Source organism: Anolis carolinensis, unplaced genomic scaffold (genome assembly GCF_035594765.1).
Source record: "Anolis carolinensis isolate JA03-04 unplaced genomic scaffold, rAnoCar3.1.pri scaffold_10, whole genome shotgun sequence".
NCBI classification, from domain to species: domain Eukaryota; kingdom Metazoa; phylum Chordata; class Lepidosauria; order Squamata; family Dactyloidae; genus Anolis; species Anolis carolinensis.
The window spans coordinates 19923545-19946929 of record NW_026943821.1 but is presented as its reverse complement, the minus strand read 5'-3'; the positions used below and the strand labels follow the sequence as shown (position 1 = coordinate 19946929).

Here is a 23385-nt window from a genome sequence, read left to right as displayed (position 1 = left end):
AGTCACCTCTTATTTAAATGGGCAAACAATTTTTTCGTGCAGTGCGTTTACAGCTTTTCTGAATCATTTTACATGGAGGGGCTTTCAGAAAGTTGCAGGGAAAGCCAACCCTTGTCGATTGGCCAGTGTGAGTCAGAATGACACCGCAGACAATGATGCTGGGGCCAGACAACAATAGCTAGAAAGGAACTTGCTCACAAAATGTGATTCAGCCCCACAGCTATCTCTCCTAAACACATTCAGCAGGACCCTTTGTGTTGTTTAAAGAACCTTCATAGCTTTGTGTTGTTTCAAGAACCTTTAGTTCGGCCAAAATATAGGACTATCCTTGTTTATAACAATATTAATTAAGCATCTGGAGCACCAGAGTTTGGGAATCGCTGTTTGGGAAAGTAATAGCTCTCAAGCCAGTAAATCTATACTCAAAGTCCATGGATTCAACAGAGTCTTCACTATGTGGCTTGAGTCTCCTTTATGGAGAGAAAAAGCAGGATGTAAATAAACATCATCATCATAGGATTCAAAACAGAAAGTCAACATTCATAACTTTTGCTGATACGGTAGATTGATTGTAACTTGATTCAGGCTGTAGGTTTAAAGGTGACTTCAGAGGAAGTTCTGGAGGACATGCAGATGGTTTGTGTTCTCCATAACTATGAGGATGTTTTTGAAAGCAAGTCAATGTCTTCTCATCTAAGAAAGAAAACCTTGCAACACCATTTCCTGACGGAAAATTCCCCTCTGCCATGCTTTGTTTCTGTTTCTGTATGTGTGCTTATATCATGTCACCTCATTGCCTCCAGCAAGGCCAACCAATTTCAATACATAACCCAATGAGCTGGAATCTTTGTGATTATAAGGTTGTGGTTTAGTATGAAAATCAATTAAAACAGCCTGTTTATTCTCATCAGCCAAGGCATGCACAGTTATCTTTTATATACTCTTCCATGCCCAAATAACATTTCTCTGTGTCCTCTAAAAATATGTGTTGAGTGTTTTAGAATGAAATAAGTCCAGAAGCTGCACTTTATTGCAATAAATGAGCTCTGAGCAAGTCAGCACCTAAAGGCTTATATCGCTTTTATGTACAAGATGCAAACCTTTAAATTTTGCAAGTTCATGTTGCTTCTGTGAGAAGGGGGAAAGTGTTCAAAATACCCCTGATGAGTCAATTGTTCTGCCGAAAGAATGAGAAGCTAATGAGACCTTCACTTTTACAGATCAATAAGTGAGCTGTCCACAGCCTCAGTGCTGACTTTTCGGAAGCCATTTTGGCCCAGGAATAGCTAAACATTTTCTATATTCATCATGCTCAGATTGGATTCATATAGCCAGTTTCAGAGAGGGGAAGATCTTTAAGAGAGCTTTACTTCAAATAAGGGATGGTGACCATTTATGTTTATTAAAGTGGATGCTAAAATTTAGTCCACGCTTTCAAAGAATTCTTCCTCTTCCTCCTAGAACCCCCACTTTGTGTTACCACTATTTTATGGATTAATATAACTGCTATTAGTGTACGCTGAATGTAATAGTATTGATTATCCAGTAAATTGATTAACAGCTAAGAAGTTGATGAAATGTCAGTGGCAGATTGAGGCAGTTGTGTATTTTTAGCCTGGAAAATAAGAGGTAACGTAACAGCTGTCTTTATTTGAAGAACCCTTGTACAGATGATGGGATGATTGTTTTTTGTTGTTCCAGTAGATAGGACTTTAGCTGTGGGATGACAAGAAAAAGAAATTCCACCAAAACATAAGTAAAAATATTCCAAAAGTAAAAGCTATTCTCTAGTAGAGTAGACTTCCTCAGAGGATGGTGGATTTCTTTCATTGGAGGGCTTTTAGCGAGAGGTTGGAGGGACATCTTTCAGGAGTGCTTTAGCTGTCCAGAAGTCTCATAAGTTGAAATGGACTTGATGGAAAATAACACCAAGAAGTGAGGAGAGGCAGCTGGCCTGTGCCTTATTGCAAAGATGACCCAAAGACCAGAGTTTACCGTAATTTCCCAATCAATAATAGAAACCCACTGGGTGGCCTTGGATAAGGCACACACTCAGCATCAGAAGGAGCCATGATAAGTTATCCTTAGGGTCACCATAATTTAAAAAAGACCTGAAGGCACACAATACCAACAATTGCTCCTGGATTTGAGGACAGTTAGTTCATGTGTTGCTTCGCAAGCGGGTTTTTTCTATCTTGGAACATGAACATCAGAGCATAAATCTCTCTGGTCAGGATCAGGAAAGCAGGGCGTAACAAATGTCTGCCTTTGATTGCCCATCTTGTTCTAGAAATGTAACTTTTAAGCTCTGCCTGTTCCTCCCTTGGGCACAAAACACCAAAGCAGTTTCCTGCCTGAACAAGAATTATTTGCTCTTATCAGCCTCCCAGTTTTGTGCAAAGGCAGGCACTGCTATCAGACCCTTCATGTTGCTATGGGAAACAGTGGGATCTTTGCTCCAGAGTCAGCCAAAAATGAAACAATGAAAATGTGTGCGTGTATGGCCACAGGGGAACAGGCAAGATGAGGTCGCAGTCATTTCTCTCAAAAACTGCAAGTCAGAATGTGCAACATCACTCTTTTGCATCCGGAGTGGGTTAGAAGCCAACACAGACTTTTCCAGCTGTGGAAACTTTTCAACGTCAAGTGCCATCATCCTTTACCACTGACCATTATTATTATTATTATTTTATTGTATGACACAGCAAACAAGATAGACATGCTGGATTTCATATCACAAAATCATAAGTCGAACACTTCCCAAGTGTCTAGGACTGTGTGATGTATTATTATTATTGTTTATACCGCACTTTTTCTCTCCACAAAGGAAACTCAAGATGGCTTTACATTTAAATTGCAGTTTTCATTGGCCGCAGAAAATCTTGAATGCACAATATATCAGTATCAGAAATGGCATTTTCAAAAGAGGTATGAATGGATGAAAGAGGAGAGTGCGAGGAAGAAACTGGGACATTTTTAAACCAGTTGATAAAGTGGCTGGAGATTCTGGGATCTGTAGTCCAAAAATACATTTAAAATTTGGTTTAAGCAGTTAATTTTTCTGGGACGTCTAGAGACGAGACAGGGCAGTGAATTTCCCTCTCTGCCTGGTCAGCCTTTGGGTCTAGGCCTCCTGTTTTGAGATGATGGAGAACAAAGCAATGTCTTTGAACGTGCGGAGCAAATGTCCCCAGAGACTAGAACATGCCTGGATCTACATCAGCATTGTCCAGATGAAGACTGAGCCTTTTGGGAATGGGAGAGAGTTTCTGCTGGGGAACTGTTCCCCTTTTGCAACTGGAAGAAGTCTAGGGAGAAAGAGGCATTACACTTTTATCTCCCCCATCCTTACATATTTGTATGTGTATTTAAAAGGACAGCTTATGCATTGGCCTCTGCACTGAGGAAAACTCAACCTTCTTAAGGCACCTCTGCCAAAAGAAAAAAAAAAAGCTTCCAACTGGCAAAGTCAATCTGCCACAGCTGGGAAATAAAATGGCATTCATGCTTTAACGTCCAAGTGCCTGGTTTGGCCAACAACAGACTTGGCCGCTGTGTTCAATACAAGAGGTTGCATCGGAAAGAACTGCTGGCTGCTTGCCAAATTCAAAAGTCGTGACTCTCCCATCTTCCCTGCTGTTACAGAATGGAAAAAGACAATCATTGGTCATTTCTTACAGAGGTCTGCAAAGCAGGCATTGCAAGTAATGTGGAATTTAGACCCCATTACAGCAGTATTGGAGAGAGGCTACAGGCCCACGTAAGAATTTTTTAACTCTTTCTTTGATCCCCAAATTTCTGGCATTGTAGAGAGTAAGACACTGAAAATCATTCACACCTAGAACCCTGCAGTGTTCTAATTCCCTGGGTCATTCTGCTTGCCCCTTTTGGAATGTCAGAAGTGTATTTCTAAAAGCTCGGCTGAAGTTTAAAGTCACTGCAATGGTTGGAATTTGAGGACTGAAGGAAAATTTCATTTGGGAGGCAGCCTTTTTATGGAGGCCCTTCTACAACATCTCAATCCATATTTTTCTAGATTCTTTGACTTCGCAAGGACTAGAAACCCTTTGAAACGTTTAGATGGAAATTTGCCTAGTATTTGGCAACATTCTGTCTAGAATTGGGCAGAGGGTGGCAGATTTCTGGATGATTTACTGAAAATCAACCAGGATTTCAGACTACCAGATGTTTAACAAGCAACACAAAAATCCCTTTTAGCCATGGAAACCTTGGAGCAAGTAACAATCTCTCAGCCTCAGAGGAAGGCAGTAGCAAAACCCTCTGAATAAATCTTTCCAAGAGAGCTCTGTGATAGGTGTGCCTTTGTTATAGCTTTGTGCCTTCAATTCATTTCCAACTTATGGTCACCCTAAGGCAAAATCATAATCATTTTCATTGGCCAGCAAAGATATAGCTCCTTTGTGGGTTTTGTTTATTTCCTGGAAAAGATTGCAGAGGTGACATCTTGGTCACTAAAATGTGCTTCTTAGCAGACTTGATCAATTGCTCATCTCTTCCCATATTCCAAGTAGTTGTAGAATCATGTATTTACATGTTGGTCTCACATTGCTGTGGGAAAAATATTCTTTGTTTTGCATGTCAGTAGTTACAAATTTCCAGAGAAGCCATGCATGGGCTGTCCTTTGAAAGATTGTGCAAAGGGCAAAGCAAACTCTCATGCTCCCCCCTGCCTGTAAAATGGGCTTCATATTAAGTTTCCTTCAGTTTGGAGAAAAATAGAATAAAATCCACAAAAGAGTAATACCTTTATTGTGAATTTTATTGGCCAGCCTATCTATCCCTGGATTTGAAGTGTGAAGTGTGTAAAATGCATTGAGCAATAGACATTCAACCCAGAAACACATACCCTCCAGTATTTCATAAGTAAACGCTGGGACACATGTGGTTAACCATACAAGAGTTAAGTCAAAATAATGTTGACAGGCAAGAAAAGGACAAAAGTTATTAATGTGGAAGAACATGCAAAATGAGTTTTAAGATGTAATTTGGTTTAAGTAGCAGTATTGATCTCTGCCTGCATTGCTGTCACTCCAGACCATCTTAACTGACATCTGAAACAAAATTCTGGCCATTGAGTCCAATGATGTCACTTTTCTTCTCCTATTAGATTTAAAAATTTCTGCCTTGTTTTTAACATCTTTATGAAATGATTCCAAGCTCCGTATCGATCCCCTTCGGTGTGACTGATTATGGCATCTGTGAATTTGTAATTTAATCAGCAAATACGATCTCCCATTTGAATGGAATAAGTAAATTGGGGGAACCCTGGATAGTGTGGGAATGGAAATCCCAGCTGGTGAGGGCTGCTGAGATTTACAGTCCAAAGGTATCCTGAGGGCCATGTAACTCCCACTCCTGAAGCTGCATGCTTTCTCACGTCCTCCACCCCCGCAGCTGGTCTTCCCCACCAACAGCACCCTCTCCATCACTATGCTGCTGCTGCTATGCCAGGGCTTTGCTGTTTCCCATGGAAACAGTTGCTATAGCAACAGAAGAGGGAATTCCATCTTCAGGTCCTTGAACCTCAGCAGCCGCCCTTGCATGCATCTTAAAGAGGCATTCGCTGCCATCTGTGCAAAGGCATTGGGGGGGTGGGGCTGCTAGCCCTTGCCCAGCTAAGAGCCAGCAGTCAGTTCTGGCCAATCTGGAGTATAAAAAACCTAACCTGCCACCCTGCTTCCCTGAAGACTGCAAATCCCAGTCAACAGAGCCAGTGGCAAAGAATTATGAAACACTCCTCAAACTGTGGATAGAGGGCTTAGTCCTGGCAATCAAGCTGTTATTAACTTTGCACATTCCCAAGAAGAGAGCAAATCATTTCCGCATCCATTAACCTTGAAATGTCCTTAAATGTGAAGACTCCACTGTGTCCTCCACAGATTCAGTGGAGCTTACTCCCAAGTAACTGGGTAAGAGGGATTGCTGGCAGTCTTCATGATTCCTGGGAGGGCTTAACAATCACTGTTTTAATATTCGTTTTGACTTGATCATTTAATATGCTTCTGACTGATAATTCTTCAGGAAATTCAACCACATAGAGGAGTCTTCAAGGTTGAGTTCTGCAAGATTATTTCAAGGAAAGGAGAGGTTCAGTCCCCAGTTTTTAGGCACCCCAGTTCAAAAGTCTGTGCAAGAATGGGCATTGCAGTTAAACACCGAGAAGGCTGCATTCTGCTTAAGCAGGCACACACACATATGCTAATAAGGAAAATTGCATTTGCTGATTAAATTGCAAGTTTCCTAATGCCATCAATCACTGAGAAAGGGGGTCCTATATGGTGCCAAGGGTAATATGCAAATCTATTTAAATACAATCAGTTAAGCAGAGGCTTCAATCAGTTCTTTAATCCATAGCTAACCCATCTGTGGAGAGAACAGATCAGTGAAGGCAGTATGTTCCCCGCCCTTGCTGTCATTTCAGGTGCAACCCACAACTTTACACCAACCTTTCTCTGCAACTGCACTGGCTATAATTGCTGTCAATAATCTCTTTCGATGTCTGGAGTCAGGCTCCTAAGTGTCAGAGTGGCTGGAAATCAGCTCAGTTTAGGCGCAGCTATTTGATAGACAGTATCTCCTCCCTGCAATGCTTGTTCAGGCCCTGAGAAGTAAAGCATTACATCAACAACATTTCACCAGTATATACACCTAGTGTTGCATTTTAAGTGTAAGATTTGGGAAGACCAGAGTTCAAATCCCTGATCAGCCTCATAGGAAGACAGTCTGGCCAAGAAAACCTAGAACAGGTTCACCAGAAGTCAGTCTACTTTAAAACAGAATAATAGAGCTCCATGTTCAGTCAGAGATGTAGTGACCTTGGGCAAGTCATACTCTCTCAGCCTCAAAGGTAGGCAATGGCAAAGAAGACACACTGTTGGTTAGTGGTTTAAGTGTTGTGACTGGAACTGCAGGAAAACAGGGTTCAGATCCCCAACTCATTCATGGAAACCCACAAAGCGTCCTTGGGCAAGACCCAATCAATTTTGAAGGCAGGCGATGTCAAACCTCTGAAAACCTTGACAGCTGACATGTTTCTTGGTTTGGGCAAAGACTCTGGGAGGCCTGAACCCAAACAACCACTCATTCACTGGGCAAGTCACCTGCTCAGCCTGAGGAAGACATGGGCTAACCTTTGAAGAAATCCTTGGTTTAGAGTCAGTCAAGACTCAAGAGTCAGCTTGAAGACACAGAATACAAATTGCATCAGCAATGCCTGGAGGAAAGACTGGAGGTCATACAGGACGTAAAGAATTGAAGAAGCAGTTTGTAACTAGATTTCACCTGCCTACCCTCACAACCTTGAAAAGGACAGCAATAGCACTGTAGTACAAACAGGATTTCAAGTTTTCCTAGCATTGAGCTCTAGCAACCCATTCCAACTCCAGCCTTGACCAACCCCAGTTAACAATTCCCAAAGCAGTAAATCATTTCCTCTGATTTTACACAGCCTTGATTTAGCTTTATGGAACAGCATTGGGCTTGCTTATGAATAAATAAGAGACAGGGTATTACCTGCTGTGCATGCCAGGAGTGAACTAGCATTGAAACAAAGGCACAGGCATAGAACAATCACAACTTTCAAGAATGAGAACTAGGCTCTCACTGTGGTCCGTTGGTTTCTCCGCTAGTTCCCTTTCCCCAAAAGCAGATATTCTGGAATTGCAGAGGGGAAAAATCTTCCACAAGGTCAGAGCATAGACCAAGGGTGTTCAACTGGCAGTTGAGGCAATCTGCAGCTCTCCAAAACTGCACATTGAGGCAGGCGGAGAGGGAGTTTTTGCTGGGTCACCAACACTAAATTGGGAAGTAAGCTACATTTGGAAAAGCGGTAACCGGAGGCAGGTACAAAAGAAGAGGGAAGGACAAGCAGCTATTTCAGAAACCATATGAAACTGGTTTTTATTTGTTTTCCTGGAGGGATCTGTATAGGTGGCTGAGGGCACTGCTCTTTTTGGTGGAACAGAACAGAATCCAGAGAAGTCCAAATTGATAAGCTTCTCTGCTCTGTAACTTGTCTATTTCATTGTATTAAAGCAGCTGGGAGAGTGAGAAAAATGGCATAAAGATCCCCCCAGCTGTATTCCAGTGAAAAATGAGGAACTGTCCATGTTAAAAACAGACCTTTTTGGTGGATGAGAGCCCTGAGCCTCTAAATGGCTTCTGGTTTTAAAAAAAACCTCACATTCATGCTAAAACTCCAGAGACTGACTTTGCTATTGCCACAAAACTCTCCTTTCCTTGCAGCCACCCCCCTCCCCCAAACACAAATGTAGAAAGCCAGATACAAAATGTTCAGCCACTTTTATTGAAGCAAGAGGCGGTCTCTTTAAAGGAGGCAAGTGAACAGGTTGGAAGCAAGGTGTGATTTCGGGGGAAGAAAGATACTTAGGTTTTGTCTCTGAAGGGAAAACTGGCCTGAAACTGGACCACCTCCAAAAGGAAAAGGCTAATAGCCTTCTGAAGGGGGGAAAAACATGAAGAATTCCCTCGTATGACAGTATCTCCCTCATAGCAGAATTGGGAGATGAAGGGCCCTAAAGCTGTTTGTTCATTGGGCATTTTGTGGGACCTGTGGCCCCCAAAAAGGCACATTTCCAAACTCTGAAATCCTGATTAAAAGTTAGGGGCACATTTAGGCCTCACAAACATGTGGGAGGTAGAAGCCATATTGCTTAAGACAAAAGTGGAAGACACACAGTTCTCCACATGTTCAGTTGTAACTCTCAGCATTCCTTACTCTGGACTGCTGAGAATTGCATGCTCCCCTCTGGTCTGATCTCTCATTACAGACAATTCATTCTTTGCAACACAAATAATTTTCCGATGTCAAAGTGATGACAACCAGTCCTCCAATCTGTTTTGACACTGCAATTCTTTTTCTTCCTAAATACATTCTTTTGGTAAGATACCCTCCATACTACACCTTCCTTCCCCCCCCCCCAATTTCACCCCTGAAAATAGGGTGAAGGTGTGGATGAGGGGCGATGACCCTGCGGTGCTCCATGGAGTCCTGTCCCGTCCACCTCCTGGATTCATGCAGCTGAAATAGAGACAAATATGAAAAGGGAAAACGATCCTTAAAATCTCAAAATGGCTTATGGCAGATAAATAAGAAAGAGCACACAAAGGTTGAGGAGCAAAAGGGAAAAGCTGCAGTTCTTTATTTAAAGCAGGGGTGAGCAAGCATAGGAGCCACTTTTCTGCCCAGGGAGGGTCACAAAGACTACCAAAATGTATGAAGGAGGGGAGGAGGGGGCAGAGGTTTTCTTCAGTTGTTGAACAACTAAAGGATCTTTCATGCTACAAAATTACAGCAGGGTGATTCCACTTTAACTGCCATCATAACTTCCTATAGCATCCTGAGATGTTTGAGGCACTAGAGCTCTGTAGCTGAGGCCCCATCTACACTGCCATATAAAATCCAGATTATCTGCTTTGATCTGCATGTGTACATTCGTATAATCCAGTTCACAGCAGATAATGTGAATTATATGGCAGTGTAGAAGGGGCCTGAATCTTCTTGGTACACTTCCTTAAATGGCAAATCCCAGGGTTTCATAGGATGGAACCATGGTAGTTAAAGGGCAATCATAGCTGTATAAGTATGTGATGCAGAGGTCAAAGGCCGCAAAAATAACCCCAGGGGCCACATAGAACCCACTTTTCCAATATAAAATGCTAAATGAGAGCAACAGGAATGATGCCTAATGAAGGGAGGAACTCGCTATAGCTCAGATAAGCAGTCTTTGGCTTCACCCAACAGGGTGGTTCTCGTGTTTTTTGTTGAACGGCCATTTCCCCAGAGTTTGCTAGGAAACTACCAGCCTCCCGCCCTCTCAGAGGCCTTCTTTAGCCAGACTGCCAAAGATTCCCAAAGCAGCTTATGCTCACGGGAGAGCCCCTAATCCTAGCTAACAAGGCGGCTATGTCTCAGAGATGACGACAAAAGAAATACTCGTCATGTCTCATCTCCTTTGGAGGCACTAAATCCCCAGAAGCACCGCAGAATTCTCTGTCAGGATTCCTCAGGAGAGATTAACGCACGAACGAGCAGGGCAGGTCGGTTGCAAAGGAAAAAGGGTAGCTCACAGCCACTCCCAATACTTGTATCTTGCTACCTATCTCAAAGCTTTGCAAAGGAATGATTGTGCATAGAATAATCCTGTCTTCTGCTCAGACAAAAAGTGTCTTCTGCACAGAAAAGAGAAGTGCATTTGAACCAAAAAAACAGACTATTTTTCCTGCAAAACATACACTTTCTTCAGCACATTTCTCTGCAAAATTTTGGGATGGGAAGTGTGTGTGAGAGAGATACAAATTGCTGTTTCTATACTGCAAGACACAGCCGTCATTTCAAGCCAGCCAGCACTCTCAACTTCAAGGACACACTTGTTTTGTTGCTAAAAGGGAACATACTCTATCATCTCTCCAGACCACGTCATAAGCTAAGTGCTCTTGCCCAGCATGATCCATTCCCAGCCTATTTAAGCCTCCCTCAAATGAAGAGCATGGTTCTTTCAGAAAAATCATCCAGACGCAAAAAAAAAGGGGTATTTAAAGAATGAAAGAGAAGAGGAAGGAAGACACGGAAGAGGCAAGGACACAGGTCAACGGACAGATAGCACGGTCCCTCCCTGTCCTCCCTCTGCCAAGGACATCCTGTGCTTTCTATCTCTAAACTATCAAGTCGGCTAAACATTTGGGAGCAGCAACCCTGGCGCAGACCCATCCGTGGCTGGGAGAATTTGTGCCTGAATCATGTCCACAAAGCACAGTATTAACTCGGCAGCGTTAACTTATATTTGTGGAAAGCTGCGTCATGGTGGCAAGCCTCTTCGATAGTAGCCACGAACAGGCGCATATTATAACACCAAAGGCACAGTTTGGTTTAAATCAATTCAAGTGCGTCTCAGGGAGTTGGGTTTGGAAGTGCACCAGGATCAAGAGCTCATGGTAGTATCAGGTTCCCATTGGATTGTTGGAAATTTTGGCAGCAGAATTCCCAGGGATGCAAAAAGGACATAGGGCAACTACTCTGGTATTCCCCAATTCCTGCAACCTTTTTCCTCTTAGAAGGATTGAAAGTTGGTTCTCACCAGGCTTAGTCTGAACTTTAAAGACATTTGCCTTAATTAGGAAAAAGGATAGCTTTTATTATGTGCTAAAAGCTGGAATGGATTCACTGCCCCACTAATTTGATGGTTTGGGGGGGGGGGGGGCGCAGAGCTGCCCAAAGAGAAGACTGTCTATTCTGTGCTGGCTGCCAGGGCCTAGGCAGTTCACATCGGGCTACTATGGTGTTATAAACAGAGAATCCTCCAGTAAGGAACTGTGTCCTGGCTCAATCAAAACAGGATGTCCATAAAGCCATTTAGGTGCCTTTCCTTTCGGACAGCTGTGCTTTTGTACATGCTCTCTTTGCTGACATAGCACCTGATTGCCTGTTGCAACAGAAGAGCCAGGGACTCAGGGAGGGAGGCTGCCAGCCAAACACCTTTTCCCTACATGGCCTTTAAAGAGCATTGTGCGCCAGGACGACAGTCACGTAGGTGGAACCACACAAACAGCACCAGTGGGGTTTTTTTCCGATTATAACCACGTCTTTCAAATTATCAGCAGAAGCAAAACGCTTTCGATTTTGTAATCCTCTTCTCAAACTCAGAAGAACCAAGCCTAAGTCTGCTGCACCACCTGCTGGCCAGCTGCAGGCACAGGCCAAGAACATTCCCATACGTGGAAAAATATATATACATACGAATCAGAAAGAGTCACATTCTGGTTTAATGGAAAGTTTGAACAGCCCTTCCTCCCTGGCTGATCTGAGCTCTGCTCCTAATGCCCTCCCAATCTCTCTCTCTGTCTCTTTACCTCTCTCTCTGATCCCAGAAGACAGGAAAGAAGGAAGGAAGGACGGACCAGACAGGAGAAGAGTCCTAAATGAACATGACGAGGTCTTTACATGTTGCTTTCGAGAACGCGGCCAGGATGCTGGCGAAAACCACGTCCGGGGACTGGGAAGCATCGATGGCTGTGTGGATTCCACGCCGGGAGTAGTAGCCAATCAGGGGCGTTGTCTGGGTGTGATATGACTTCAGGCGATTTTTCAAGGCGGCTTCGTTGTCATCTGAACGGCGGATCAAGGGCTCCCCGGTCACCTGAAAAAAAGGAAGATACAACTGTGAAAAGATGGCTATGGGAAGGTACAAGTTATCACTTAAGAGCAGGGATCCCCAAACTAAGGCCCGGGGGCCGGATGCGGCCCTTCAATGTCATTTACCTGGCCCCCGCCCTCAGTTTTATAATATAATATTTTTATATCAGTTTTAATAATATAACGTATTAATAATATAATATATTTAACACACTGGTGGCACAGTGTGTTAAGGCGCTGAGCTGCTGAACTTGTGGACCAAAAGGTCCCAGGTTCAAATCCCAGGAGCGGAGTGAGCGCCCGCTGTTAGCCCCAGCTCCTGCCAACCTAGCAGCTCGAAAACATGCAAATGTGAGTAGATCAATAGGTACTACTCCAGCGGGAAGGTAACAGCGCTCCATGCAGTCATGCCGGCCACATGACCTTGGAGGTGTCTATGGACAACACAGGCTCTTCGGCTTAGAAATGGAGACGAGCACCAACCCCCACTGTCGGTCACGACTGGACTTAACGTCAGGGGAAACCTTTACCTTTTTATAGACATATTATATTGATAATAATATTACCATGTTATACAATATAATACTAATAATAATACCATATAATAATATTAATTATATGTTATATATTACACTAGCTGTGCCCGGCCACGCATTGCTGTGGCGTTGTCTGGTGGTGTTGGTGAGAAATTGTTGAGGTAGTGGTGGTATTGAATGTCTGTTGTATGGTTGTCTTTATGTTTAGTATGCACACTGAAGTGGATTATATGGCAGTGTGGAGTCAAGATAATCCAGTTCAAAGCAGATAATATAAGATTCTAAATGGGTTATATAGATGTGGAAGGGTCTTGAGTCTACACTGCCATATAATCCAGTGCAAATTAGATAATCTGTGGAAGAGGCCTAAGTGAGGCCTAACTCTGCCTGTCCCCTGGGCTGAGTGGGATGCTAGGAGACTAAGTGGGCGGAGCTTAGCCTTCAAACTGGCAGCAATTGGATAAAAAACTATTATTCCTCTCCCTGTAATTAGGACTTTATTTTTCTTTTCTTTTTGTTGTATCAACCTAGAGCCGTGAATGATGGGTTGTGTTGTCAAATTTCGAGGTTGGGGGGCCTGTAGTTTGGTTGCTTTGTCCGCTGCCCTGTGCCATCACTCTTTTATATATATAGATATATTACAGTATAGTGGTATAGTACAATATAGTAATATATAATGCTAATATTGTGCTATGCTAATAATATAATATATTGTATGTACGTACAGCTGCTCTGAGTCCCCTTCAGGGTGAGAAGGGTGGGATATAAATGTAGTAAATAAATGTAGTAAATGAATAAATAAATAATTTTAGACTTAGGCTCGCCCAAAGTCTGAAATGACTTAAAGGCACACAACAACAACAATCCTAATTAACTTGACTATCTCATTGGTCAGAAGCAGGCCCACACTTCCCATTGAAATCCTGATAGGTTTATGTTGGTTAAAATTGTTTTCATTTTTAAATATTGTATTGTTCTTTCATTGTTGTTGTTGTTTTGCATTACAAATAAGACATGTGCAGTGTTCATAGGAATTTGTTAATTTTTTTTTCAAATGATAATTTGGCCCCTCAAGAGTCTGAAGGATTGTGGACCGGCCCTCTGCTTTAAAAGTTTGAGGACCCCTGCTTAAGAGTGAGTACACCAAGGGACAGAATTCTTCACTAAATATCTCCGTGGAGTAAGTAGTAATTGCAGAAACTTCCTCCCCACTTAAAGAAAGACATCCAAAATCTACCCAAAATATATACATAATAGTTCTGCACAAGTTTTTGAAATCCAGAATTGCAAAGATTATTGTCGGCTCAGAATTCTTCTTGTCACAGTTAATTGATCCTCTAAAATCATGGTTTCTATGCTTTTCACATATTATTTTTATCTCCAAGTTCACTCAGGAAACTTGTGGCTCTGCAGATGTTGCTGAACTTCATCTCCCATTGTTCTGTCCATTGATTTTGCCTACTGAGGCTGATGGGAACAGTAGGGCCATGGGTTCTCCAATATGAGAGCAGTCAAGGACAATTTGAATAGAGCCATAAAGAGCCAGAGTTCAATACAGGAAGATCACTTACATCATCTTTCATGGCAACCTTTGGAGGGTTGAACTCCTCGTGGTATGAACGGCCACTTGCTGGGTGGATCAGCCTAGAAAAGACTAACAAGAGTCAGCAGAGGTCATTTTTAGACTAACAAGATACAGCCACTTTCATTCAGAAGTGAGATGACCAAGAAGCACCTCAGCCATGATTTACGATGGATGGGAACAGTATTTAAATGTTCATAGCACATGTTATTGACATCCCCTCCCAGTTCTATGGACTGGTCAAGAAGAATTAAAGTTTTATAATTAATACGATGACTACCTGTAGGGTCCTCCAAAGGATGCTGGACTAGAGAGATCTAGACCTGTGATGGTGAACATTTTTAGAGACTGAATGCCCAAACAGCAACCTAAAACCTCAGAGTTCCTCACCCAGGATTCCAGAGTAGTTAAAGTGGTATCAAACTGCATTAATTCTATAGTGTAGATGCACTTCTAAAGAAAGGGATACGAAAGCCCTCAAAGTTTCAACCCCTGACGCCTCCCAGTTCTGCTTTTGCTTGTTTCGAAAGCCAGCCGAGTGTCAAAGCATCCCGAAGGGGAGGGAGGCACTGAGAACTACATTTCCTAAGGAGCCAGACCATGAAGGGGGAATGGCCAGCAACAATCAAGTGCTGCCCTCTTTTGGGAACAGCTAGGTCTGTGCTGGTGACGGCATGCATGCCCACAGAGAAGGTCCTGAGTGCCCTCTCTGGCACACGTGCCATAGGTTTTCCACCACTGATCTAGACAGTGTGACCAGTGGCAAAGGATACTGGGAAGTACAATCCAGAAACATCCAGAAGGTTGTGTGATCTCCATTCCTGCAGGATGTCACCTGTTATAAAGAAAATGCCACTAAAGACTTTCCCAAATGGAAAAATTTTGATTACCTTCCAGTAATTCTTCGGATCAGCAAGGAGTCCGGGACACTGAATTCAATAACAGATTCTAGCTTCTCTTTTCTTTTTTCCATGAGTTCATCCAGCTGCAGGAGATCAATGGAAAACAGGAAGGGAAAAATACTTTCAAACACCTCATTGAGAGAATTCCCCCTTTGTCCAGCAGCTCTTCCTTGGAGCAAAAGACTCAAGCAAAGCCTGGTGACAGGAGTCCAGCAGGAGATTATCCACAATGCTGCTTTCATAGTGGTTACACTACCACTACTTCGCAAAGCTATTCCTCTGTTTGTTTGTTCTTAAGTAACAATATTTCCCATCTTCTGAGCATGATGGGATGGACAAAGTACTTTGGGGGGGGGGGGGCATCAGCAGTCAAGACCCACTGTTTGCATTTGTAATTATTTTTTCAAGTGAAACTACTGGGGAAGATTCAAACCAATGTCTGGTTTTTATTTGTGTTCAAAATCAGCCCAAAACAAAGCTTTATCAACCTGATGAAAAATGGTCAGAAATGGGAAGTAATGAAAATCAAGCTAAATCAAAACCGGTGTGGCCCCCAGTTTTGTGGGTAATGACCTGTCCACAACTCCCAGCGATCCCTCTACTGAAGTGAATTAAATCTCCTGAAAGCCTCCATAAGCAGTGATTCAGTATTTAAATAGTCAGAACCTACCTACTCTTAACAGTCCAATATCAAAGAATGCTAGCTTTTCAAAATGAGGAGTGGTCTTCTGGTTTTGTTTGAGGGGAGAGCTATTTCTGGGTGGTCTCAGAATGTCTGGTTGTATCTGTCTATCCTTGAAGCCCTAAGCAGATCTAAAGGCCCCTCTGAAACTGTTTACCATCTCCGCTTGGCGGACAGTGCGGGGGAACCCATCCAGAAGGAAGCCGTTCTTGCAGGGAGGGGTCTCCAGGTTGTTCTCAATCAGCTCCACCACCATTTCGTCACTCACCTTATAAAAGACAGGGAAAGCAAATCTTGGTTACAGTGCCCCACAGTGGCAAGATAATCTGAACTGATATCAAATGGGGATGGCCTCAGTGGCACACATTGTTAATGTGCTTTGTGTAGGATTTGATAGCTGCTTTGAGCTTGGGATAAAAGCATTGTTGGCCTTGTTTACATTTTTTAGGTTTCTAATATTCAGAACCAAGATAATTATCACTGTCAGTTCAATTCCAAATGGGAACAATTTACTACAAAAATGGCATTGTACTTCCTCATGATTGAAAAACCTACTATTATAACCTATCCGAAGGCAGAGGCAGGTGGCCAGGCAGAATAGATTATGGGCTCAGGCAGAACAGTGACATTATCTAGAATAACCAGCCAGCTCCACAACACTCCTGCCTCTCCTCTCACACTGATATTGCCATGAAAGCTGGGAGCAAAGGCTGCAGATAAGCAATCCATAAAACTCTGAACAAAGCCTTGTTTGCAAGCTGTCAGTGGAACACAATGAAATGCAGGTGAAAAAAAGGAGGCCTTTTAAAAGACCATAAATCTGGCCCCGAAGCAGACGATAAACACTTCTACACTGCCATATAATTCAGATTATCAAAGCAGATCCACATTATCTGCTTTGAACTGGATTATATGAGTCTACACTGCCATATAATCCAGTTCAAAGCAGATAATCTGGATTTTATATGGCAGTGTAGAAGGGGCCTATATATCACAAGAGACAATTCAGGACAATTCCTACTGCAATGAAAAAGGGGTTTCTGACTCCAGTAAGCCCAATACATTTTGAAACTAACTCCCAGCATTCCTTGGTGGGACGATATATACATAGATACTACTAGCTTCTTTAAATAACAGCATTGCTTGTATCTTGTGAAATGTTTTATATACTGATCAGGAAGTGTTCCCCCGGTCATTATTTAAAAAAGCATGGCTTGTTATTCAAGCCTTTGGTGCACATTTTAATTATTTTGTAAGTGTTAACATTGATTTTGTTTGTCTGATGGAGGGCGTTCTGTTGTTGAGTCCCTTGAAATTGGTTTTCCACTTACAGCAAAGTTAAGATAAACTTTAAATTGTTTTGTTTTCACTTATCCAATTGTTTAGCATGGCTTCTATACTTTGTTTAAATTAGTTTCCTTTTGTGGTTTTAAATTAAGTGAATCTAATTTTAGTCAATCCCAAGATAATTAGATGAGAATCAATATATTTGACCAAATCATGTTAATGTTTTCTCTAATACACTCTGGCATCCTGTGAAATTGAACCAGATATAAATATTTTTATTATCTGTATATCCATCTATCTCTAGAAATGTGAAAGGTTCAAGGTAGCAACTGCTTGGTACCCACCAACTTCCCAGCATCCATTGTTGCTTTCAGCCGTTTTCCAAGCTCTGATCCAGTGGCCACCATGGCCCTCAGCATGTCCCCTGTTGCCAAGTGGCACACGCAATAGGTTTCAGCAAGCCGAGGAGCCTGAAATGAGAAGGAAAAGAATGCAGTAACTGAGCCACCAGACTAGGAATCAGTCTATGGGGCAAAATTGTCTTTCCTTTGGGTACATTTCACCCAGCATTGGTAGAAGCATTCTGCAGAGTTTTAGCTTGGCAATGGGGGAACAGAAGTAGGGAGAGACCATTCAGACCATGCAGAGGCAGGTGGACTCAGCTTGATCACATGGAGAAATGGATGCACCCACCTTGTTCTTCCGCAGTGAGCTCAAAGCAGCCAGACCATGATGGTCTGAATTGCACATCCACCTTACGGTTTTATGGTTTTAATCTATTATTAGATGCTATTTTAGATATGTCATGTATTTTATATATTATGTGAGGCATTGAATATGAGGCAGTGAACTGCTCTGAGTCCCCCCAGGGGTGAGAAAAGCTGTATATAAATGATATAAATAATATAAATAAATAAATAAATAAATAAAAAGAGAATGAATGACTGGTGCCAATGTCTGAACCACACAAGTGAAAAATATATACTAGTTAGCCTTGAGACGTTTTGGGTGTTACAATTCCTCTAAGTGCAGAGGCTCCCTGCTCCTCAAACTCACTTTGGCCTTTCAGTATGAGTGACTGAGATTTGCGCCCATTTCTTCAATCTGGCAACCCACTTTTGCTCTTGGCACACCACCTGGAATTTAGCCATTCAGACGCTAACAGATTTTACATACGGATAAGCAGAAAGGAACCGGTTTCACGAGAAAATAAGTATTAAAAATAACACTCAACAGGAGTTTTTTCAAACAGACAAAAGCACCCCACCCAACATAATCCCACAAGCAAGTTCCTTGCTTTTGAAATGTGATTGCTTTAGAACACAGAAGAGAGTCAGCATGGAGATATAAGTGTGTCTGTGTGTATGTTCTCCTTTGCGGGCCTGACTGGCGCCAACATTCGTTTCTTTTCAGCACCAGGTCAAGATGTGCCTTTTAATTAAAACTTTTGGGAGTCTAATTCACTTTCAAGACCAAACATGTTTTAAAACTCTTGTAACCTTTTAAACGTTGCTTTACCATGTTTGAATTATCTACTGTGTTTCTATCTCATTGTTTATTGGTTCTAACTTGGGAGTTGTCTAATTGTTTACATCACCTCATCTGTTTGGGATTTTGTATCAATAGGGCAGGATAGCTAATACCTTAATAAATACAATAACTGCAATTGGTTACAGACACTGCAGCAATTGCAGCCAAAGAACAATTAAGCTGCACAGGCCCATTCTGCTTTTGGAAAACAATGACAATTTCAACCAAGCAAAGAGTAGAGATTGCAGATCCCTCATCCTGAAATCCATGATCCTCTTTATCTACCTTTCAGCAATTAAAACATATAATTTGAGCATATGAACGGTCCCTATTTAAAATCTATCTACCACAGGCAATCCCCAAGTTACAACCATCCGACTCACAAATGACTCCTAGTGAAGAACGGGTCTGAGACCACAGGAAGTGCGAGAAACCTATCACTCGAAAGGGAAATCCACTCCTGAAAGATTTATTATCATCATGGGGAACAGGTGTCTCTATTGAAGCTTTTTTCCCGTGTTTCCACAACAAGCCAATTTTTTTCAAAATCCAATTCTCCCAGGGGCAGAAAGTGAGGTGAAATTGTCTGAACATACAATAGAGTCTCACTTATCCAAGCTAAATAGGCCGACAGAACCTTGGATAAGCGAATATCTTGGATAATAAGGAGGGATTAAGGAAAAGCCTATTAAACATCAAATTAGGTTATGATTTTACAAATTAAGCACCAAAACATGTTATACAACAAATTTGACAGTTCAATACGCAGTAATGTTATGTTGTAATTACTGTATTTATGAATTTAGCACCAAAATATCACGATATATTGAAAACATTGACTACAAAAATGCCTTGGATAAGCCAAAACCTTGGATAAGCGAGTCTTGCATAAGTGAGACTCTACTGTACAACAAAACGAACACCACTAACCATACCCAAGCCATATTACAGTAGAGTCTCACTTATCCAAGCTAAATGGGGCCGGCAGAAGCTTGGATAAGCGAATATCTTGGATAATAAGGAGGGATTAAGGAAAAGCCTATTAAATATTACATTAGGTTATGATTTTACAAATTAAGCACCAAAACTTCATGTTATACAACAAATTTGACAGAAAAAGTAGTTCAATACGCAGTAATGTTATGTTGTAATTACTGTATTTACGAATTTAGCACCAAAATATCACGATATATTGAAAACATTGACCCCAAAAATGCCTTGGATAATCCAGAACCTTGGATAAGCGAGTCTTAGATAAGTGAGACTCTACTGTACAACAAAACAAACACCACTAACCAAACACAAGTCATATTATTTTCTATGGTCTCTTTATTTCTTTATAACTAATTGTATTCTTCTACATGGTCATTTCCCACAAAAGTCTTAACAACCACAATGGAAAAAACATGTTAATGGCTTTCTAGATTTTCTAAGGGAGCTACAGAAGTGAAAGTGATGTCAAAGTGCATTAATTCTACAAGCAGGCATGGGCAAACTTTGCCCCTCCAGGTGTTTTGGACTTCAACTCCCAGAAACCCCAGTTTACCAGTTGTTAAGAGAAAAAAAGGTTGGGAACTACTGATATATACACACACTAGCTGTGCCCGGCCATGCGTTGCTGTGGTGTTGTCTGGTGGTGTTGGTGAGAACTTGTTGAGGTAGTGGTGGTATTGAATGTCTGTTGTATGGTTGTCTTTATGTTTAGTATGCATTTGGTTGTTTGTGTACTGTGAAAGTGGTGAGGATAGAGGACACTGTTTATGTTGGATTAGTGAGACTCTACTGTATATTTGTAATCTTATATTATCTGCCCAGAACTGCCCCTTTACACAGCTGTATAAAATGCACACTGAAGTGAATTATCTGGCAGTGTGGAGTCAAGATAATCCAGTTCAAAGCAGATAAAATAAGATTCTAAATGGGTAATATAGCTGTGTGGAAGGGCCTTGAGTCTACATTGCCATATAATCCAGTTAAAATCAGATAATCTGTATTTTATAGGCAGTGTGGAAGAGGCCTGAGGCCTAACTGTGCCTGTCCCCTGGACTGAGTAGGTTGCTAGGAGACCAAGTGGGTGGAGCTTAGCCCTCTAACTGGCAGCAATTGGATAAAAACAATTACAGTCAAGTCTCGCTTATCCAACATAAACTGGCCGGCAGAACGTTGGATAAGCGAATATGTTGGATAATAAGGAGAGATTAAGGAGAAGCCTATTAAACTCCAAATTAGGTTATGATTTTACAAATTCAGCACCAAAACATCATGTTATACAACAAATTTGACAGAAAAAGTAGTTCAATACGCAGTAATGTTATGTTGTAATTACTGTATTTACAAATTTAGCACCAAAATATCACGATATATTAAAAACATTGACTACAAAAATGCGTTGGATAATCCAGAACGTTGGATAAGCGAGTGTTGGATAAGTGAGACTCTACTGTATTCCTTTCCCTCTAATTAGGACTTTATTTTTCTTTTCTTTTCTTTTGTATCAACCTAAAGCCGTGGATGATGGGTTGTGCTGTCAAATTTCGAGGTTGGGGGGCCTGTAGTTTTGTCCGCTGCCCTGATGCCATCACTCTTTTATATATATAGATAGAGGGATTTAAATATGTGTGAGTATATATATCAGGCATGGGCAAGCTTCGGCCCTCCAGGTGTTTTGGACTTCAATTCCCACAATTCCTGGCCTCAGGCCCCTTCCTTTTCCCCCTCAGCCGCTTAGCGGCTGAGGGGGAAAAGGAAGGGGCCTGAGGCCAGGAATTGTGGGAATTGAAGTCCAAAACACCCGGAGGGCCGAAGTTTGCCTATGCCTGATATATACAATAAGTTGATACTGTATATCAGGCCTCACCTGAGTGCCTTTCCCTGCGCCTGGGGGGCCCAGGAGGACAGCGCGGATGCCCTTCCGGACGCCGCGGCCTAGCGCGCCTTCCTTCTCGCCGCAGCCTTTGCCTCCTTCCGCGCTGGGCGCCATGACCGAAAACTAGGCCTTACAGAGGCTCCTTCGCCTCCTGACCCGGTCGGCCCGCCCTTCACCTTCTTTGAGCCCCCCGATTGGCTCGAGCTGCCTCGGGTGGAAGTGCGGTTTAGCCAATCGCCGCGAGAAAGGGCTCCGATTGGCAGGCGCGAGGTTAGAAGGCGGGGCGGAAGGAAACCAGTGGGAAGCACCTTGGAGAAGAGGAGCCTTAAAGAGACAGGCACATACAAGACATGGTTGTAGTTTAATAGGGTGAATTCAGACACCACTTGAACTTCCATGGCTCAATGCTATGGAATGATGTGAGGTGTAGTTTTACTTTAGCCTTCTCTGGCAGAGAAAGCTGGGCCATGGCCAGTGGTGGCCGAACTATATTCAGTCACAGTGTTGATGCAGGCAAGAATGACTGGGGGCGCATTAGGTTGATGCCCCTTTATCTGGAAAATTCCAAATGTGTCCACATGGATGGGTGAGATAGTGACAGCTTTGCTTTCTGTATATTAAGAGAGATAGGCCAAAATTAACAAAATGAATTTCAACAGGGACCAATCCAAGATACAGTAGAGTCTCACTTATCCAAGGTTCTGATATTTTGGTGCTAAATTCGTAAATACAGTACAGTAGAGTCTCACTTATCCAAGCTAAATGGGCCGGCAGAAGCTTGGATAAGTGAATATCTTGGATAATAAGGAGGGATTAAGGAAAAGCCTATTAAACATCAAATTAGGTTATGATTTTACAAATTAAGCACCAAAACATCATGTTATACAACAAATTTGACAGAAAAAGTAGTTCAATACGCAGTAATGTTATGTTTTAATTACTGTATTTACGAATTTAGCACCAAAAATCACGATATATTGAAAACATTGACTACAAAAATGGCTTGGATAATCCAGAGGCTTGGATAAGTGAGACTCTACTGTATATTCAGTCACAGTGTTGATGCAGGCAAGAATGACTGGGGGAGCATTAGGCTGATGCCCTTTTATCTGGAAAATTCCAAATGTGTCCACATGGATGGGTGAGATAGTGATACCTTTGCTTTCTGTATATTAAGAGAGATAGGCCAAAATTAACAAAATGAATTTCAACAGGGACCAATGCATGATACTGTAGCGGAAACCAGACTTCCCCTCTTCTCGGCTTGTGTGTCTGTGCGGACGCAGTGGAAGTAGGAGACAGACAACTGGAGGTTTTTTCCAAAGAAAGCAGTTTACTAAAAGTTTCCTGCAGCTGCAGAGGTTCATCCCACGCACAACTAGATGCTGAAAAGGGAGAACCCCGCAGGCAGGGTCGAGTGTCTATTTATACAATTCAGTGGGTTCAGTTTACGACCGCCCACATATCAAACCATTGGTGCATATTTGTGGTGCAGTATTACATTTCATTACTTTCGTTTCTCTCAAAACACATGATTTCAGGGAAACCATGTGTTAACCCATCGGCTGTGTTCCTGGCCTGCTCGTACCTCCTTATATGGCCATTTCCTCCTACCCCTTCATTCCTGCCTTATTCCCCCATTATTATTTTTTGCGAAGCGTGTATACAAAAGCTGAAGCAAACTAAATGAGCAGACTTATGGGTCCCTCCAATCCCTTCTAGCTTGCAGCCAAGCTATCTTTTCAGTGGAAAATGAGCGCAGAATAGCATTTGTACATAGTTTCATCACCAGAGGTAAACAACACATGAGGATTAAAAATATTAATCA

The 23385-nt window shown here is 42.2% G+C and overlaps 2 protein-coding genes across 4 annotated transcripts in view; one reads left to right on the top strand and one right to left on the bottom strand.

Moving 5' to 3' along the window:
• azin2 (antizyme inhibitor 2) overlaps window positions 1–23385 on the top strand; it is a 42438-nt gene that overhangs the window by 461 nt on the left and 18592 nt on the right. The gene's annotated exons all lie outside the window — the stretch shown is intronic.
• Window positions 8306–21743, bottom strand: ak2 (adenylate kinase 2). Of its 3 annotated transcripts, none has more exons than XR_010000784.1 (7): window positions 21549–21743; window positions 17506–17631; window positions 16032–16142; window positions 15181–15275; window positions 14280–14352; window positions 11890–12176; window positions 8306–9061 (listed from the first exon to the last, which is right to left on the bottom strand). XR_010000784.1 is itself a non-coding variant. In XM_062962652.1 (7 exons), exons 1-7 carry the CDS (start codon window positions 21669–21671, stop codon window positions 9054–9056), a joined length of 732 nt encoding a protein of 243 aa, XP_062818722.1. In that variant the 5' UTR covers window positions 21672–21739; the 3' UTR covers window positions 8306–9053. The 3 variants fall into 3 exon arrangements, 2 of the variants coding, with proteins under 2 accessions (XP_062818722.1, XP_062818721.1); XM_062962652.1 differs by having other exon boundaries at window positions 11981–12176; window positions 21549–21739; XM_062962651.1 differs by lacking the exon at window positions 8306–9061 and having other exon boundaries at window positions 11785–12176.

Bases quoted from the DNA above. Each gene is read 5' to 3' on its own strand.
- ak2 (XM_062962651.1), bottom strand. From the start codon at position 21,671: ATGGCGCCCAGCGCGGAAGGAGGCAAAGGCTGCGGCGAGAAGGAAGGC. The intron at 15,276-16,031 runs GTAAACAGTTTC...GATCTCCTGCAG, and splicing joins CTGTCCGCCAAGCGGAGATG to CTGGATGAACTCATGGAAAA. The intron at 14,353-15,180 runs GTAATCAAAATT...AGTCTTTTCTAG, and splicing joins ATCCGAAGAATTACTGGAAG to GCTGATCCACCCAGCAAGTG.